Here is a 19,050-nt window from a genome sequence, read left to right as displayed (position 1 = left end):
TATAAATCGAATAATATTGTTCGCAAAAGTTCTGCAACTTCAGAAGCGAGCGTCTACTGGAACGAAGTACAACGAAGTAACGACCGGAAGCTCATCGTATCGAGTTCTGCATCTAACGAACACGTTGCGCTGCAGACAGCACTTTGTTTGCGTGAGAGAAGCTTTTGTATCTTTACTTTTTGATTCACCCTCGTATAAAGGCGTACACGTGCTACGAAAGAGCCCGGTGCTGTTGAAGAGATACACAGAAGTCGCAATAAAAGTCGAGGCAGGACGTGTCGCGTCGTCGGGCCGTGTTGCTCGCGCCGGGGAAATTCCGCGATGAAAAATAGACATTCGCGAAAATCGAGGTCGCGTGAACGCGCGTCACGAGAGCGCGCGAGCGCGAACACGACATACATTTCTGTCGCGGTCCCGCGGACGTCCTTGCTGAAGATGGATGTCTCTTAAGTCTTTCGTGATCAGCTAGTCTTGCATTAGTTGTGTCTACTCACTTATGTGCATTTTTATTTGCACTCTTTTTCTGAGTTTTCGAGACGGCTTTTGTCTGACCTCAGTCCTGCAACGTCGAAAAAAATTAATTTGATTAATTCTCGCGAGAAGATCAGAACAAATCGCAGCAAGGATAATTCAAACCGCAAAGTTACGATTACAGATACGTATTTTTAATCTTAATGAAAATGAAGAAGACGCGCGAATAGTAAGAATAGTAAGAACGTCAAGGGAGGCACGTGCTCGCCGTACACCCGGCCGTGTTTGTGAAATCATCATCACTCGCGTAGACGATTTCCCAGTAAACATCGCAAACCGAAGACGCAGTAGAGAGAGAACACGCGGCTGCGTGTTACAAAGAACGAACGGACGTCAGCTGCGACGGTGCCGCAGGGCCAACGTACGCTGGCTGGCGAGGGTGCGAGCCAAGGTGTCCTCCCCCGACGTTCTTCTTCTGGTGTTTCTTCTCCGTTAAAGAAGGAAAGAGACGGGAGCGGAAGCCGATCAGCCAACGCAGAAGATACTCCGCTTTCTTCTGCACGTGTATCTACGAGTATCAACGTGTCGATAGACACTGAAAAGTCCATGAATCTAGTAACCCTAGTTATACACTGAGATGCAATCGAAAAGCATAAATAAAATATCAATCTAAAAATATCCAAATAATTGAAGGATATCTAATTTAAGAATATTTAAATAATTAAAGAATAAAAAAGCTAAATATTAAAAAATTTGAGAAGACTAAAAATTTAAACGCTCAAGAATGCTCAAGATTTTGAAATTATAAAGAGATTTTGAGATTCACACAAGATTGATGTGTTTAATTTTCACGTAGATCAATTACAAATATTTAGGAATCTAAGAATTCGGAAATCCAAGAATATATTCAAAATTATATCTAAAGATTCAAGGATGCTGCGGCGCGTATACCGACTACCACAGATTGGATCCGCGCGTCTTCCGACTTCTTCCCCGCTCTGATCTTCGTCATTTCATATCCTACGTCGCACGAAGAGGCGAAAACGACGAAAGAGAAGTCATGGGGGATTTCGGTCCGCGGCTGTCTATTTCCGTCGACAAAATGTACGCGCAGTATCCTCTGGCCGCGGGCCAAGCACATCGCGGAACCGTATAAACATTTTGTCCCTGTTGAGCACTGAGCTTCACAATGAATGGAGAGCAAAGTCCTCTAACGCGGAGGAAGAAGAAGCGCGCTCGACTCGCTCGAGTGGGGTTGCAGACAGTGGCGAAATTCGTTTCGCCGGCGCGTCGATCTCTGTTGTTTTCCGTCCTCTTCAAGAAATATACGAGACTTCAGTTACGAGTAAAATATTAAAATATAGGGATCAGCGAAATGCAAAGGGAAAATAAAACGAAATATTATCTATTTTATAACAAAGCCGTCGTTAAAATAAAAAACATACTCGTGTAAAAACGCGTACGCGATCTATATATTTTTCAAAAAATAAGAAAAAAATAGCTTACTGACAGATTCACGACAGATATCCAAAGGTAGTCGATTTCTCGCTTTTTCGCGAACTTGATGGCCAAAATTAAACGTGACTGCATATTTATGTCGCTTTGTACCACGAGACGCGGTCGCATTTTTGGCAATTTCGCAAATTCTTCTGAACATTCGTATGATAATTTACTATTAGACGTGCGAAATAATGACGCACGTCTCTGCTCTATTACCCAAATATTAGACTGAATTGCGTATAGTAAAACTGAGCACTGATAGTAAAACTCAGCACGTGGTAAAAACAATAAATATTTATTGCGCACTTTGAATTATTATTATTCTGCAAGCCAGTTTTATGTTTGCAAAATAATATCGGCGAAGAAATATATGAAGATAAAGAACTCTCGATTCATATCAATTAATGTTTCAATTTTAAATATTATGTCTTCTATACGATGTTAGGTAAAGATAAAATAGTATGCTATATTTTAGCATAGATAATGGAATCCGGAATGGCGCAGTGGGCATTTTGCCCTGACGTAACGCAATTTACACAGTATTATCGATCTTCATTTTGCACGTCAGTTTAAGTGAACAAATTTTGCACATACACGTGGAAAGACCGGATGTGAATGTATCTTCGTATTTCTTCGGTTACTCTGAGTCAATTCTTAGCATCACGATCTTTTTTCGACTTCGTCCTACATTTATGATTTTTAAAAAATCAATTATATGTATTATTTTTGAATATATTTAATATTTAAACAATAATTAAGCACAATATTTTTGCAATAAAAAAAAGTATTTTAAAGATGTTTTTTTATGACACGAAGAGTAATATTCTGAAAAAGTAATAAAGTAGCTTGCAACAAAGAGACTGTATCTCGTTTGGAAAATTTCTTTGTTCGCGCGAAAAACTGCGCAGTCAAAAAGCTCGATGCGCGTCAACACTGACATTGGAGCTTTTTGATCTCGATATGTAATCTTGAGCTCTCCTTCAACGATATTTCATCGTTTGTGATTGTAATGCCGTGAAATGAATCATATTCTATGTAATAAAACTAAAACTGAATTCGTCGAATTGTTACAAAGCTTTAATCTGAATTTAATCCTTAGATGTACAGATTTTTTAAATGGAGATTTTTAATTCTTTTATATTATAATTTCAGTAATTAGCATAAAATTAAAATTGTCTATTGATAAATTTTATACAATTTGCATTAAGATTTTCTTTATATTAAAAAAATATCTCGAGAGAAGATTAAAGTATACTAAAATTAGCTATTGATAATTTGAACACGATTTTACTGCCGAAGCTTTTTTTTTAAAGAAATAGGTTTTTGTTCGTGAAGAAGAAAACGCAAGACAGTCATAAAGATATAATTTTAACGCGAAAATTTCGATGACAATTTTAGAGAATCTAAACAAATCTCAAGAAAATTCTGAAACAGAAAAGAAACAAAAAACGATCTTAACACGATTTTAATTCCACGGAAAGCATTCAATATTTAATAAGCAATTTTAAAACGACAATTTATTAATTAATAATTTTTCTTTGATCGTCAAAACAAAAGAGACCTGCAGAGAAGAAACATGATTTCCAAAGAAACCCTGAAACAGCAGGAAAATCTTGAATAAACGTACGATTCTAACGCGGAAATCCCGACGTCGAATTTGACAGCTTGCATGTCGTACAGTGCATCTGGCTGCGTTTGTTTTCAAACAAAGAGAGGGAGAGTGGATACGCACACATACAAAGTAGTCAGCTGTTTCGAGACGCTTCCCCGATGGCGGGGGAAGCGGCGAAGGCTTAAATAGCACCGCGAACACTCGTGCACGCAGTGTCGAACGGAGTCACCTGAAACGGACTTCGGTCGTCGTCGTAGTCTTCAGGTACGAAAGGATCGAGGACCCGTAAAGTCCTTGCAAATCGCGTGGGAAGTCGGTTGGACTTGCGTCCCGCTGAAGTTCGCTCGCGAGGATCCTTCAAGAATCGTGCTCGAGGTGGGCTTCGTCCTGGACTTCATCCTGAAACAAAATCCACGCCAGATCTTGAAGAACTTGTGTTCCGATGAAGAATTCGGAAATCTAAGTTTTTTATCCGGATGATCCCTTGAGGAACACTCTGGTCTTATTCGAATTAAATTCGAATCCCGCAAAGAGTTTTCATAAGGGAGAACATCCTTGGCAAACGTTAGGATTTAATCTGCACGGATTTTCATCTCGGTAAAATTTTCTACGCAAAAGAAATCGTTTAAACTGAGAGAGTTTATAAGTATACCAACTCCTCTGGATTTCTATTCAGCTGAACTCTTTCTACTTTCGGTACCTTTCTACTTTTCGGATTTACGGCTTAGATATCTGCCAGTGACTTGCAGCGGCTAGCTACCAACGGATGCAAAATTTATAAGAAGAATAACAGCCGTTTAATTGAAGCCTGTAAAATGTTCTTCTAGCGATTACAATAGAAATCGAGTAAAAGAATTGTTACTGCCAGAGTAATTGTTCCTCGACGAATGTACGAAAATCGGTGCTGATCTTCGACACGACAAACTCGAGAAATTTACATTCGCGTGCTTATCGCCGTACGTAATCTCTCGTACAACGAAGTGTGAAGAAAACATGAGGCCGCCATACAACGAAGAGGAGGTGCAGCAGATCTCGCAGGAGCAAGGCGAGAGAAATGTCGCGATGGCGGTCTGCGTACAACTGGCTGGTCGGGCGATCATCAGGGTGATTTCACGATGTGAAGAAGCCCAGGATAATTGCAACTTAGGTAAAATCGAATATGGAGAATATTATAAAGTTGTTTAAAGACATCCTATAAATATTAAAGATTTTCGTTGGATTATATCTAGCGAAATTCTGGATCTCTCTTTTCGCAATGTTCCTTAGACAGTTAAAAGATAATACAAACTTTTAAATCTTTTTAATTTTTTGGTAATACAAGAGTTTTAATGAATTTTAATGCTGAAATGTCACGGATCTATTTTGAACTGTATACGTCAAATACAAGTATTTAATACGATAAATGCGGAAGTCTTTGACAGATTATAAATTGAATAGTGTCGCGCGACATTAATTACCAGCACATCTGTAGTTAAAATCGTCCGTGAAAGAAACTCGGTTAATTATCTTAAGTCGAGTTTGTAAACACCATATATACATGTGTCATTGTTGACAGTACTTCCTGATTCGAGATAACTTCCACCCTTAATTGCCTTATCTGTAACGCTGTCTACGCACACCGCGACCTTGATCAGCAACGCTTTTGCTGTTTTTAATTTGCCGGTGCTTATGACTCACCACCTTTCATACAACGTACTCCGTAGACGATTGCACAGACTATAATCAAACGCAGGTTACCATTTAATAAACATTGAAAGCAATAAATTCACGAATTTTTAAAATTTAAAATCTTTAAAATCAAGGTTTTTCATATAGACGAAAAAACTATTTCGCCGAACGAATATTCACAAAATTTAAAAATAGGTATATGCGTAAATATTCGTGATATTGTTTGGTATAAAAATTTACAATATTACGATTCTACTAAATCTGCAACTTGCACTTGAAAAACGCAGCCACAAGAAACATAGGCACGAAAAATGTATAAGTAATAAAAATCTACAGTAAAAATTAATATTAAATTGATTAAATATCTAAGAATCCTTTGAATTTAAATACGTGTGAGATTTAGGATCAATAATAACAATTAAGAAATGTAGAGCCTATTTTATTAATGCTTTATGTTTATTTACTTTGATTAATGTTAAAGATTTGATTATTAAAGATATTAAAAGACTAGCAAAAGTCTAATATTAATGGTTTGCGAGACCAAGATTCATCATTGTGGTAGCAGAAACTTGTTAAAAATCTGTAACATCAGAAATCTGATTGGAAAAGTTGTGAAAGTTCTATAAATATCTGAAACTGTGGAGAGATCCTTAAAACGTAGTTTCTACAATATAAATACAGGATTCACAGTGTAAATCAATTATCGGATTGCGATAAAAATATCGCAAGTGGCAAGCGGTAGAATCGCGACAATGAGTTTCTGCGTGTTGTCGTGTTAATGTCTATCTTATCTAATGCATTATCGGTGACTCAGTTTGCTTTGTATACGACTAATAAACTTTCCTACTTTCTTCAAGATTCGCGATACGCTTTTTCTTATATACGCATAACGCTGCAATTACGCATCAAAGAAAAAAAATTGAAAGAGGAAGCGAGGAGCGGCTAATAAAAATTGATCTACGATCGCCGAGCGTCGGGACGCAATGTATTGGTGATTTCCTGTTGCGGCTCGGCAAAAAAAAAACTTATAACACAGTTCCGTAGAAAGTACGGATCACGCCAATGACGTACTCATCGCGTAAAAGCAATCACATAGTACGTGAAGAACATTTCCGTTCTACTTTGCAATTTAATATTAATTTCATTAAAGATGAATAGATGCAATTATATCATAATGAACAGTGTGAAGAAAGGTGCATTACAAATGACAAAGTATTACAAAAAAATATTTCTTTTTTTCTCATTTAATTGTTCTGGGATATACCGCTTATGAAACGAATCACAATGATGTAACTATAACGATAAATTACTGCAGTTGTGCAAATATAATTTGTTTTTTAAAGATTCTTAAGACATTTAGAGAAAGAGAGATTTCCTGCTAGTTAAAAATCAGGATATTTACGATATTTACAAACTAAGCTGTTATTACAACAGCTAATAAAATTGAAGACTACATGAACCTCCCAACGGTGGAATGATTACGCAGCAATGGATAAATAAATACGGATGGCGTTTCTCGAGCACATCAGCTCGGATAAAAGTGAAATGCTCGCTTCGCAACTCCGGCATAGATAATTGACTGGATAAACATTGCGTTACACAACGCGCGTATCCGGCCTTTGTGTCTCCTTCTCGCGTCGTGGAGCCTCGCGAAACAGCCGTGATCCTCTCTGGTCGTATCTTCGTCTAGTCCGGACCGGTCGCGCGTATCTTCGGGACACCCGATGCACGCACGAAAGGTCGATCTCGGAATAGTAAAGCGGAACCTTGGCAATGCTGACCTACGCGCTCCGAATATCGCCAGGAGGCTGTTCCTCCCTTATGAACTTTTTCATTGTGGTAGCTTCACACAGTCAAATGCGAGACGTGCATTGTAATACAAATAAAACGACAAAAATTTGGCTACTATAAAATATGGTAATACAGCAATAAATCTCTGGTACCACAAATCTTTCACTAATTTTTAATTTCAGATCAAATTCGAGTCATATAGATTTCGGTTTTCGTGAAACTGTGATTTTACAAATTCGCGTACATTAGCAAAGATGTAAATACAAGCTGATATTAATTTAGATTGTAAATTAGATCTTGTTAAATCTTTAATATTGCGTCCAGTAAAATAGAAAGAAAATTAATTTGTATAAAAAAATTTTTTTTTCCTTTTATCACAGTTGTTGCAGGAACGTAAATTCGCTGCTCCGTTTTGGCAGGTGTCGGAGCTAAGACTTTCGTGCGTCGGCATGGAAGAAAGATCCCATGCGAATTCAGAAATGCAGGAACTTTCCGAGAACACGCAACGCACAAAACGTTCACGACGCGAGAAGTTTCCGTATAGGGCCTCGCGACCTTAAATGGCAGCTTGCTATCGGGGCTCTTTTACTACTTTTTGGCGAGAAAAACGATCGCTGTGTACGCGCGTTGACTAGCCGCAGGAGCAATAGCGCAAAGTAACTTTCATACTAATTACACAATGACTCTCATACTAATTGCACAATCCCCCGTTCGAGCATTTTATCCTTGTTTATCTTTTATACAAATTATATAAGGCGTAACAACTGCACATATAATCCAATACTTGTTTGTGAAAAAGAAAATCACTTTGAATTCAAATAAATTCAAAAGATAAGTTAAAAAAAACAAAGAATAAATTTTCGTGAAATATAATATTAAATTATGCTTTTTTCTTTGTTTATTTTGCACTTCAATATAAGAGGATTCAAAATTTTTGATAAGAATCAAGAAATAATCGTATACAAGTTCAAGATCTCCGATAAAAACATTATGACTCATAAAAATATATTTTAACAAAATTAAGTATAAGGCCAAGTGATTCAGGGCAATCAGTAGTCTGACCGGAAATGGCATCGTGACAAACAAATAGCAATCTGACTGACTATTTTCACGCCTGTCCCCATACGTTGAAAAAATAGTCCAAAATTTTAATTGACCAAGCTCATCGAGCGTTTACGAGATGTTCCAAGTCTTCGATTTCTGATATCGGCGCAATTATAGTATATTAGCGCAATCGCGGTGTAGCGCGCACTCGTTTGGCTGTCACGGAAAGTCCGCGTCTTTCCGATTTTCCCCTCGCGATAACCCGCTTTCCGAGAATGAGCCGTGATGAGTATCACGGCCGGCCAGGTGGTGGAACTTATTTCGGCAGGCACGCACAGAAATAAATGTTTCAAACGCAGTCGCAGCCGCGCCGGTGAGTCAGTGCGGCGACGGCCAAAATGGCGAACGCCGTGACGAGAGTGGTTCTTCGCTGCGAGGAGGCGCAGGACAACGAGAGCCTCGGTAAAAATTGCACAGGATTCGGTGAAAGCGATCGCGTCCGCGATTCCATTTGCACGCGCTTAAAATTCGGCAAGAAGGTTATTAATTATTACTAATCCGCGCCATCGCGGATACTACTAATTCGTGCGGCGAGACTTCCATGCATGTATATATGTGTTTTCGTAACGCGCTTCGCATTGGTGCGCGACCGGGACGTCAGGCAGGAATTACGAAAATGCGACTGGACTGGCACACAATGCTCAAGCCAAAGAAATTTCATTATACAATTGTACAGTTTTCTCCTTGCGTCAGATCTGAGAGATTTCGATATTCAACAGAGCGGTCTGCAGATTTGCAAACTGACAATTTTATCTCTGTCGATCGAACTGTGTGATTGCGCTTCACCATAAAGCGTCGTCTACAATTAAGATTTAAGAAAATTGATCAATTATAGTTGATTATTTATCTCACGTAAGAAGAATAATCGATTATAATTAGCCATTTTTTTTAATTTTAAATCTTAAGTCTCATTGTAGACGCCGTTTAAGGAACGAAAAAAAAAGAAAATATATAATTTAGAAATATAGAAAGCATCATTTTTCTCAATTATTAAGATTTGGTTGAGGATTAAATAATTTCTGTTTGACTTCACAATGTATTAACAAATCCACGCGTTTGTTCCTTGAATTACTAAATCGCGCAATTCCGCGGTTCGTTATCTTTCCGGAACTGCGCGTCCAGATGTTATAATGATCGCGATGATTGATACATATAATGCGGAATACGTTTGTTCCGTAACGCGCGTTCTCGGCTCCCGCGCTCGAGTTAGCTTCAAGCGTCGAACGGTCTTCCGTGCTGGCAACCGCGCCGGAGAAAGCGTAAAACGCGCGGTGCGCTGACGTTAAGTGCACTTTCAGCAGTTATGATGCGCCTAGACTGGCGGTTTCCCATTTTTTTTTTTTTTTTTCGAGTGACGGAACACTTTTATGATTTCATTATTACAGCTTAACTGATGCTGTCGATATTTAGACGCGGGAAAGTCATATGTCTTCTCGGTTTAACTTTAATCGCATAGGAGGAACTCTATTTATGCATCAAAACAGACTACCGCGAAATAAATAAAAAAATATTGAAAAAATTTATTTTAAATTGTAAAAAGAGCTTTTATATCATCCAATTTTATAATAAATATATTTATTAGAATTATATAAAATATTTTTTCACTAACACGTTACGTATTTGTATTAAAAATTATTATTAAATGTTAAGAAAGAGAAGGCATTTATATAATGAATAATTAGGATATACATATGTCGAAAGATACAAGATCGCAATGAATAATAACGGCCTTCACTTTCATTTTATTTATGAAGAATGTGCAATCGGACTCTCTAAAATCAAAAATATTAATTTTTATCCTTAAAACATAATTTTCGTTTCGTAGAGTTTATTGCTAAAATTAATTTTGAATTGATTTCGTTAATTAATTTCGAAAATTATTTCAATTTCTATATGCAGCAGAAATTTAACGGGACCCTCAAGAGTAATAATATAAAGTGACGATGTTTGTGTTTATTTTTTTTCAGGGAATTGTACGTTCTTTCGTTTTACTTTTTAGACTTGTCGGAGTGCCAGCTCATGCAAATCCCGGACGCAGTTTATCATCTGATGCGGCACACGGAGCTGAAGAGATGCGACCTCTCCGGCAACGTGATCACAAAAATCCCGCCAAAGTTCGCCGTGAAATTCTCATTAATCACTGGTGAGTGATAAGCTACATATATGAAGTAGTTTCAGATTGCTCTGTTTATATTTTTTTTCTCATAAAATTTACCTTTGAGAGAATTCGCGTATATAAAATCTACGTTATTCCAAAACGCGTATCATTTGCAGAACTAAACTTAAGCCACAATCAGATGAGCAAGCTGCCTGAGGAACTGGCCGAACTTCAGGCTCTGGAGAGACTCGATATCTCGCACAACACTTTCATCGCTCTACCATCTGTCGCCTGGCGAATACCGCAGCTTAAACGACTTCTCGCCAGCAACAATTTCATCATCGGTCAATATCAATTAAGTCATTACATAAGATTTTCTTCGAATATTATCAACAACTCAAACAATTAACGGCTCGCACAATACATCTACTTCTCTCCGAGAGTATCTCTTATTATTAGGATATATTTTATTTTTTGGAAAGTATCCTAAAATTATGCACTCATTAGAATATTTTACGATACATTAGAAATATCAATGTCATAAATATACCATAATTTAAGGATTAAGACCGATATAATTTTGATAAATTCAATTTCTGATGGTACAAATCGACAAAAAGATCCTACGAAAATTACTATATTCCCGTGATAAAAATAGAAGAATTTTTAAAGTATCTAAACCAATAATTCTTAAAATGACGAGCATTGTTAGTTTTTCAAGTAATGCCATTGAAGTAATGCCAATGCGAGCATTGATTCAATTTTATTGTTAATTTTATTCTGCAGATATCGATGTCGAGAGGCTCAGGCACGCGCCCGTCCTGGAGTTCATCGATCTACAGGCAAATCCGCTACCGCCGAGATTGCACGACCTCCTGAGCACTCTGACCAGGATCACGATCGAGCTTACGCCTCGGCAGATCGAGGATTGGGAGGACTTGAATGTTTAGAGCTACCTCCCAAGCGAGAGCAGAGCCCATTTCGCGACGAAAGACGACGGAGAGACGGTTTCGTCCCCCGGAGTTCTCTCAACGAAGATTGCTCAAGACTTCGCGCGAACTAGAAGTAGAATCGATATTTTGTACAGTGATAACGCGAACTGTGTGATAAAACGGGTGCCGCGGATCACAAGTCGCAAGCGGTCCGCTTGTGTATCTTTTGTAAATGTCACTAGTGATTTGTACTTAATTACTGCGGATCTGTTACTGATCTCGTGGAGATCGATCGATCCCTCGTTTTTCTCTTTTATACCGCGTGGATTTTTAGATTTTATAACGATACTAGAGCCATGAGCGACGCTGTTGTGATACTTCAATTCATCGAATTCAAGGATTTTTGGATCTCACGATTTATGAATTTTTGAATATCAGATTACTTTCAGTATAGAATCCTTGGATTATAAATAATTGGATGATTTAAATCGTTTAAGGTATTTTCTCGAACTCTCGGATTTTTAAATCTACACATTTAAATGCACGATTTTTTAAAAATTCGAAAGTCTCGCGCCGATCTATAAAACTTAAACTTGAAGAATTATTTGCAAAATATCCTTCTGTCGTTCATGAATCAACAACTTGTATCGACACTGTATTTTTAACGTAATTTTTGTTCGTCAACGGACAAGTTTATCGCTATGGACTGCCGATATATACATAAATGTACATCATATAGTGCAATCTTTTTAACATTTAACATTTTGCACTCGAGTATCATTTGGAAATATGTATAATCGACAAAATGTTATAATTTTGCACGATTTATGCTACTGTACATTTATAAAATATTACAAAAGTGTAAAAATAAATATTCCGTAACACTTTCGTAAAATACGTACATTCTGAGGACTATTTCACATTTTGCTATTTATTTATAATCGAACGTGAGAAAATTAATGGCCTCGTAAATTGACGAGTTCCGAATAAATTTTGATTTCGTAGCTCGAGTACAAAGTGTTAATAATGAATGACAAAAATGTTATGTAGCTGTTAGCATCTGTGGATATAGGGTGCTCTGTAAAGAAATATAAATTCATTGGCAAACATAGGTTTGTAAATGTTTCCGCGAAACTATGCGCGTTCTGCGCGTCGAATAGCAATTACAATTGTAAATTTGTTTTACTTTCCTGTGCTTGTTGATCTAGTCAAATATTCTTGGACGTGTAGGTTTCGAGAGAGATTTACGGGCACGCGTAGCTCTGTCGAGTCTCGGATTTACGGAGAATTACATCTGCGGCATTTGAATAATTTTGCAGGACTCTTGGGTTTATCAATTCTTGATTTTTTTAAGTTCTAAGTTCTAAATTAGGAAAATGTAAAGCTGTGTAACTGATAAATCCGTAAATCTCTAATTTCATGTATCCTCAGATTCGTAGAAATTTGAATGTAACGTGAAACGTCGCAATGCAACAGCAGGAGAAGCACAAGAGCGCTTTTTTTTCAATCGTATTTCGCAGGACACTATTCCTAGTCCGTATATATCCTAATTACAGTGATTATTATATCGCAATTTGTTACCCTACTATTTATACAAATGTACCCTATTCTCGCGAGAGGATTTGCGTTTCACGGATCAAAGGAGTCGTTGGTCCGTATATTTTATATTTATTCGCTGATTATTCGACGCGTCAGTTGTTAAAAATTTTGTAAGATATATGTGTCGCAATTGTATATACAATTTTTAACGGAAGACTAGAAACTGCGCAATGCTTTCAAAACAGAATGTGGACAATTCCACTTACTTATAAATTTACCTTCTATATTACGTAAAGTAAACGGAAAGTAGTGGAGCCAAATTTGTTACGATGCATACGTGTATCGCGCTGTTTATTAATAGAGAACGTAAATAGTGCACTTGTAGAACGTATTATAGCTCCGACGGATGAAAGGTCGTCGCTCTACCTTGATCTATAATAAATCATATACGAACGTATGTACACAGGGTGTGCCGAAAAACACATGTTCAAAATACAAAAAAAAACTCACCAATTGAAAAATAAATATTAAAAAAAAAAGAAATTCCGTAATTGCTGTATTTTCACTTATCCTTCGATTTTATCAGATTATGAACAAAATGCTTTACCTGCAGTTTTAATTGTGCTAATTAATATTAATGCTCAAATAATTAGCTTTACATAATATTTACATAATATGTGGTAGAAATGAACTTACTCACCGGATTGCTGATGCCTTATCGGCTTCACGTTGAAGCTGCACGCGATTTCAACTTCTTCGCGGATACTCGCTCGCGTGATGAAGAAACCACGGCTAATTATCATCGTAGTATCAATACGCAACGGAAGATATTGCATAGTACAATGATTGTTCAACACTTTGGTTAATATTCGCGACGTTTATTCATACGTGCAATTCAGCACCGATGACTGAAAAAGCCACAAAATGGTATAACTTCGATTAGAAACGGACGCAGAAACGACGCAAAACAGAGACGGCTGCAGCGCACGCCTCAGTCTGTTTAATTGACAGCTTTCCGCAGTTTCTTTAAATAAAATTTTTGAAACAAAATAAATTTGTAATCTATTCCAAAATAATTATAATACTTTTCACTTCGTACAATAATAGTTATTAAAACGTTGAACGCACATTAGATATGTTATATTCGAATAAAAATAATATATTATACATATTCGCGTTTTATAGTTATGTATTACTACGATTATTATGAAAAATACTCCTCAACGCGTATTCGCATAAACACGAATATTACATTCACGATTTAATAACTATTATTATTTACATTATACTTTTGATTTTTATGTAGTAATAAAATAGTAAAAGTCATGATATTAAAAAGAAAATCATTATACAAGAAATATAAAATGTAACTTTTTGAACCTAAACGGATGAAACATATCTTTCGAAACACATATATTTTCTGTAAGAGATAAAACGAAATATTAAAAAAGGAAGAACTCTGGATATAAAGGCAAATATTTTAGCCACGTTAACGTATTCGAAACAGTTATATTGGTTTAGTGCCTGTATTTTTTCAATATTAATAATAATAATAATAAAAATAATAATAATAAAGTATAATAAAACGCAGAATTAATTATCTACAATACTTGTTCGCGCGTATAGAGAATCACAAAATATACATAGAACAGACACAATGAAACGTCGGGGCGGGCATACGGCCCCGTTACTTCGTTTTAACGTAATCGCCGAGCAAGTTCCCTTGTTTTCGCCATTAACGAACCGGAAGCGATCAAGAGCGGGAGCAGGATGCGCGTGTGCGTGTGTGTATGTGTGTAACGTGTCTGAGTGTACTATTGATCATATTTATTCGTGTACTTGCGTACGGCTATAGTGAAGCTACGCCTTTTCTCTTCCTGACGATCGAATATAATATCTATATGTATCTATATATAATATATACATATACATTCAATACGCGAGAAAGTTACACGTATTCCCGGTTTCTGCTCGGATAAATTACGACGAACGCACCAGGTTCTCGCGATCGCGCGGACTTCCTCCCGGGACATGTGGGTCAAGGATCGATCCTCTCGAGATGCATTTTTATGCACTGCTTCGACGATGTTCATCGAGATTCTTTGCTATCGCAGAATATCACCCGAAGTAACAATAGTGGCAAGCCGACGCTACAATCTTCTACAATTACACAACTTGCCGCCTACAATTATCGCGAACGTTATTTCTTCGACCATTTTAACATACCGATGCGCAGCACCAAACGCAGCACAATGTGTTGCCGCAATATATTTGAGGACCGAGCTCTTGTCCGCGACAGAAACGAGCCCTTCCCGGCTTTAATATCGATTCTGGCACTCGCATGCTGGGTAGCCTCGCTCTCGCTCTTCCATATCCCTGGCAATATTTACATGAATCTATCACTAACTAGTCACATTCAGGCAACTCCTTAAACGCGGTACGCCGACCGGTCCATCGGGACGACCCATTTTTCGTCACAAACTGATGTTACACGTAATCGAGTTCTGAATATGACTCTTCGCCTCTCACAGACATTTCCTTTCGCTGACTGTTGATTAGGCTTTTAAATAAGCCAATTAATCTTAAGTCTGTAAATCGTTGAAGAGTCAAGTGTTACATTAAGATTTAAAAAACTCTTGTATTGTAAAAAATTACAATCTCGTAAATCTTGGCACAATTTGAGATATATTTATCCTACTTTATAAAATTTTCATTCTAGACAACTAAAAATTAGACTCCGCACAAATTTCAGATACTACAAATTCATAGTTCGTTGAATCAAAAAACGGTAATTTTAGAAACCCTCAATTTCATAAAATCAAACAAAAACGGATATTTAATTATATAAATTCTTCGCCGAATTTTAATTCTATGCTATGTGCATCTTATCTTCTATCATTTCTATAATTCTTGATGCTACTGTATTTCAAAAATCTCATAGATTTTTGCTCGAGATCTCGATTACGAGTAAACGTCAAGATTTTGCTCAACTCACGCGAGTACGACGAAACTCTAGCGACGATCAGTCTCGTGTTCTCTCAGTGTTGATAGTGAGCCGTGTCCGTGAAACAGTCGGCCGCCTTTTACGACGTCGAGTCGAGTTATACAAAAGAACGATAAAACTTCGGTGCGGCGACGATTACAACAGACGTGATTAATTTGCGTGTGACGAGTAGGCGGAGCGCGATTATTATTACTAAGATAGTTATTTCCTTTTTTCTTAACGAGGGTCGTTAAATGTTTCGCTCGTGCACAGCTACACGGAAAAAGGATACGTCTCGAGAAGTCACGTGAGTGCATTAGGGATCATTTCACCGTCGACTCTTCATGAAAAGACATCGCGCTTTAATCCTTAAGCAGCCGCATTGTTGTAATTCCGAAGCGATCTTGAAAACATAGATTTTCATACAGACAGACTCAAGATCTTTAAGCAAAATATTGCACTACTTGCGTTAACCGTCTGATAACCGATTAAATTTGACATTTTCTAATTGCGATTTTAAACAATTATTTTTTTTTTAATAATTATAAATAACGCAATCCACCTGTTCCGAGTCTTGCTCCTGCTCAAGGATTAAGTGACAAATGCATACAATTGAGTATGTATACGATCGGACATAACGCTATCATACAGATGCCTAAATTCAACCCTTACCTCTGGATTCATGAGTTTCCTGCCGTAGATAGACTTTAAGGCCATTCGTGGCCTTTCGTATAAGACTACTTTAATAAAATAAAAAAAAGAGAATTATTTACACAGTGAAACATAGTACACAGTCAGCAAGATAATACAGTATTTCTAAATAAAAACTTTTCAAGATTAATAAAGTAATAACAATATTGTTATCGGTAATAATTTCAATGAGAATCGAACGCAAAGAGAATGCAGATCCCGATATGGTCCTCCGCGTAAAAAATTTTTTCCCGCGGATAAATAATAATACAGTCGTATTCTCGCGGTTAAAAATTTCATAATTAATAACACAAGCCTGCGAAATTAATGGTTCTAAACAAAACAAGTAGCAGAATCGTGATTTCCTACGTAATTTTGGTCGCTAAGTCCGAATCCGCCAGCAAAAAATACAGTCTATCACATCAAGTTTTTGAGATATATGTGATAATATGAACCAAAAAACAATAATTTTTACCTGGGAATTATAAAATACAAGGTATCGTCGTATAAAAGTAGAACGGTAGTAAAATAGTTAATGATTTACTAGCGTTTTACGACCAAAAAACATAACATATAGGCAAAGTCATGGTTGCGCCCATGACTTTTGTCTTATGTATCAAACTGCGGGTCATGTCTCTCGCGAGAAACGTAGCTATCGCAGCCGCGCCGTGGCAGCCGTCGATACTTTGAATGTACTTTATAATTCACCGAGCTGCCGATTTTACTATACTTCGCGGTACGTAAGGCTGATCATCGAAGTTTTTATCTTAAAATCTTCATAACTCGGTGAAAAAATCGTACAGGAATAAACAAAATCGCTAATTAAAGGTAAAAGATAGCAGTTATAATGCAGCTGAGAAATTATTAAAAATATAATTTGGTCAGCTACAACAATGCCTTGAAAATCATTGTTTTTAGCTCATATTACCACATATATCTTTAAAAACCTGATGTGATGGATATTTTTCGCTTAATTGACCCTCAATTTCGCAGGCCTGTTTAATTAATAATCAACAGCCATTAATATCAACTTATAATTTCAAAATAATGCAGGTAAGGCTGTAGGGCCGCCGCGAGCCTTTATAATAAAAAAATAAAAAAATAAAAAAAAATCGCAAAGAAGGATATCGTTAGGAGGACACGAAAACAGTAATTCAAATGTAAATTTAAATAATACATTCGCTATTAATAATAACACTATTAAAACCTGTTAAATACCCATTCAACAGACAATTGCTAGAGTAATTATTATATAACAAAGTATTATATTAGAATTAAATAAATCCGGATAAGGGCGAAATATATCTCTTAGGGGTCTATAATAAGCCCAAAAAATGAGCTCGACTTTATCCCTATTACGCTTAGATTGATTGATCACAAAGCCGGGGCAGTTTGTTCGAATCGTTCCTTTGTTCCTTCCTGATCGATCGGCCGATCGATCGAACAGGAAATCCTCAGGAGGGAGATGTGTTGGATTGGAGGTATGTACGCATTGACAGTGATAGTTGAATGTGAGAATATTAGCACGCGATCATCCGATTCCGCGAATGCTTCTACTTCTATGCATTAGAATCGCGCGGATCTTCGGATCGATGAACAATTTCTCAGATTCGCGAACGAGAAATTCCACCTTTCGTCAATCTTACGAGAATCTTAAGCGGAATCTCATAATACATTTTTGCTTGTGAATATTCTGTCCATGTCTCCAAGTTCCTGCGTCTTCGAACTTCAAAGAATCCTTCGAGTTTCCATCGTTCGAGTATTGATTAGGCCTGCTGATCCGCTGACTTCTCGGTATCCCGTGCCAATATGTCTGTATTCATCCAATACATGACCCTCGAATCTTCGACGGCGCTAAATGTGTTACATGTCTTCGTTAATAATCTCCTTCGAGCTGTTTTGCGTCACGCAGTTCCCCTTTAACACTCTAGGAAAAGCGGCTAAGTGTTGTACAGGTGACACTCTATATACGAGGTCGGCACGAAGCCCTCAATCGGCTGCGAAATGCGTCGCACTCTAGTCCAACCGTCTCCCTGGTCCAGCTCGATCATGTACAGCTCTTCACCGTCGTACATTGGTATGGAACCTTCGCTAGTCGCTGCAAATAAAATAATAACAATGATAATAAGATTATAATAACAAGAATAAAATAATTATTCGTAATTCTTTCTTTCTGTTGAACTTTAATCTACATTTGTATCTTCATCCCTAAAACTAAAAGAATATAAAAGAATATAGAAAAATAGATCATGTATATTAGATTGTTCGGAAAGTTCATTTCAAATTTCGCACACTCCATGTTGCTATGGTAATCGGTGAGACCCGAGGCGCTTTTGACGATTTTGTGTTTGTCAACAAATCTTTCCGAATCCGTGAACTCGCCAACTCGCAGTCTTTCCTAACCATTTCGGCAGAACTCAGGTGGAAAGATGGAAAACTAGAAGATCCACTTTTACCATATGATGCTGTATTGCTTCCAACGTGGCTTCTCGGCTCCGCAGACTCTGAATGAGATGTCCTCTGTGTATGGAAATACTTGCGTCATCCACCGGACAGTTTGGAAGTGGTTCAAAGCTGGCGATTTCAATGTGGAAGACTAAACTCGCTTTGACCAGTCAGAAGATTGATGAAACGCTTTTTAAAGATCTCTTCGCGAAAATTC

General features: G+C 37.2%; 2 protein-coding genes across 9 annotated transcripts in view; one reads left to right on the top strand and one right to left on the bottom strand.

The window, feature by feature from the left end:
* The first annotated feature begins 3,798 nt into the window (after positions 1-3,798).
* Positions 3,799-11,494, top strand: LOC105456261 (leucine-rich repeat protein soc-2). 3 transcript variants are annotated; one of them, XM_011700186.1, is made up of 4 exons: positions 3,799-4,730; positions 10,146-10,289; positions 10,421-10,588; positions 11,031-11,494. In XM_011700186.1, the coding sequence occupies exons 1-4, from the start codon at positions 4,577-4,579 to the stop codon at positions 11,192-11,194; spliced, it is 630 nt and encodes a 209-aa protein (XP_011698488.1). In that variant the 5' UTR covers positions 3,799-4,576; the 3' UTR covers positions 11,195-11,494. The 3 variants fall into 3 exon arrangements, with proteins under 3 accessions (XP_011698488.1, XP_011698490.1, XP_011698491.1); XM_011700188.1 differs by having other exon boundaries at positions 10,421-10,599; XM_011700189.1 differs by lacking the exon at positions 3,799-4,730 and adding an exon at positions 8,073-8,548.
* Positions 11,495-12,865: 1,371 nt separating this feature from the next.
* The window catches only part of LOC105456260 (formin-binding protein 1-like), a 38,625-nt gene continuing 32,440 nt past the window's right edge, over positions 12,866-19,050 (bottom strand). For 5 of the 6 annotated variants that reach the window (XM_011700181.1, XM_011700182.1, XM_011700183.1 and 2 more), the window contains one exon: positions 12,866-18,486. In XM_011700181.1, coding sequence (XP_011698483.1) covers positions 18,329-18,486 — 158 coding nt within the window. In that variant the 3' untranslated portion in view covers positions 12,866-18,328. The remainder of the gene's footprint in view (positions 18,487-19,050) is intronic. The other variant, XR_975224.1, reaches the window with a different exon arrangement.

This window comes from Wasmannia auropunctata, unplaced genomic scaffold (genome assembly GCF_000956235.1).
Source record: "Wasmannia auropunctata unplaced genomic scaffold, wasmannia.A_1.0 LD335736.1, whole genome shotgun sequence".
In the NCBI taxonomy this organism is placed as follows: domain Eukaryota; kingdom Metazoa; phylum Arthropoda; class Insecta; order Hymenoptera; family Formicidae; genus Wasmannia; species Wasmannia auropunctata.
This window is presented reverse-complemented; position numbering and strand designations above follow the sequence as displayed.

Bases quoted from the DNA above. Each gene is read 5' to 3' on its own strand.
- LOC105456261 (XM_011700186.1), top strand. From the start codon at position 4,577: ATGAGGCCGCCATACAACGAAGAGGAGGTGCAGCAGATCTCGCAGGAG. The intron at 10,290-10,420 runs GTGAGTGATAAG...TATCATTTGCAG, and splicing joins GAAATTCTCATTAATCACTG to AACTAAACTTAAGCCACAAT. The intron at 10,589-11,030 runs GTCAATATCAAT...TTTATTCTGCAG, and splicing joins CAGCAACAATTTCATCATCG to ATATCGATGTCGAGAGGCTC.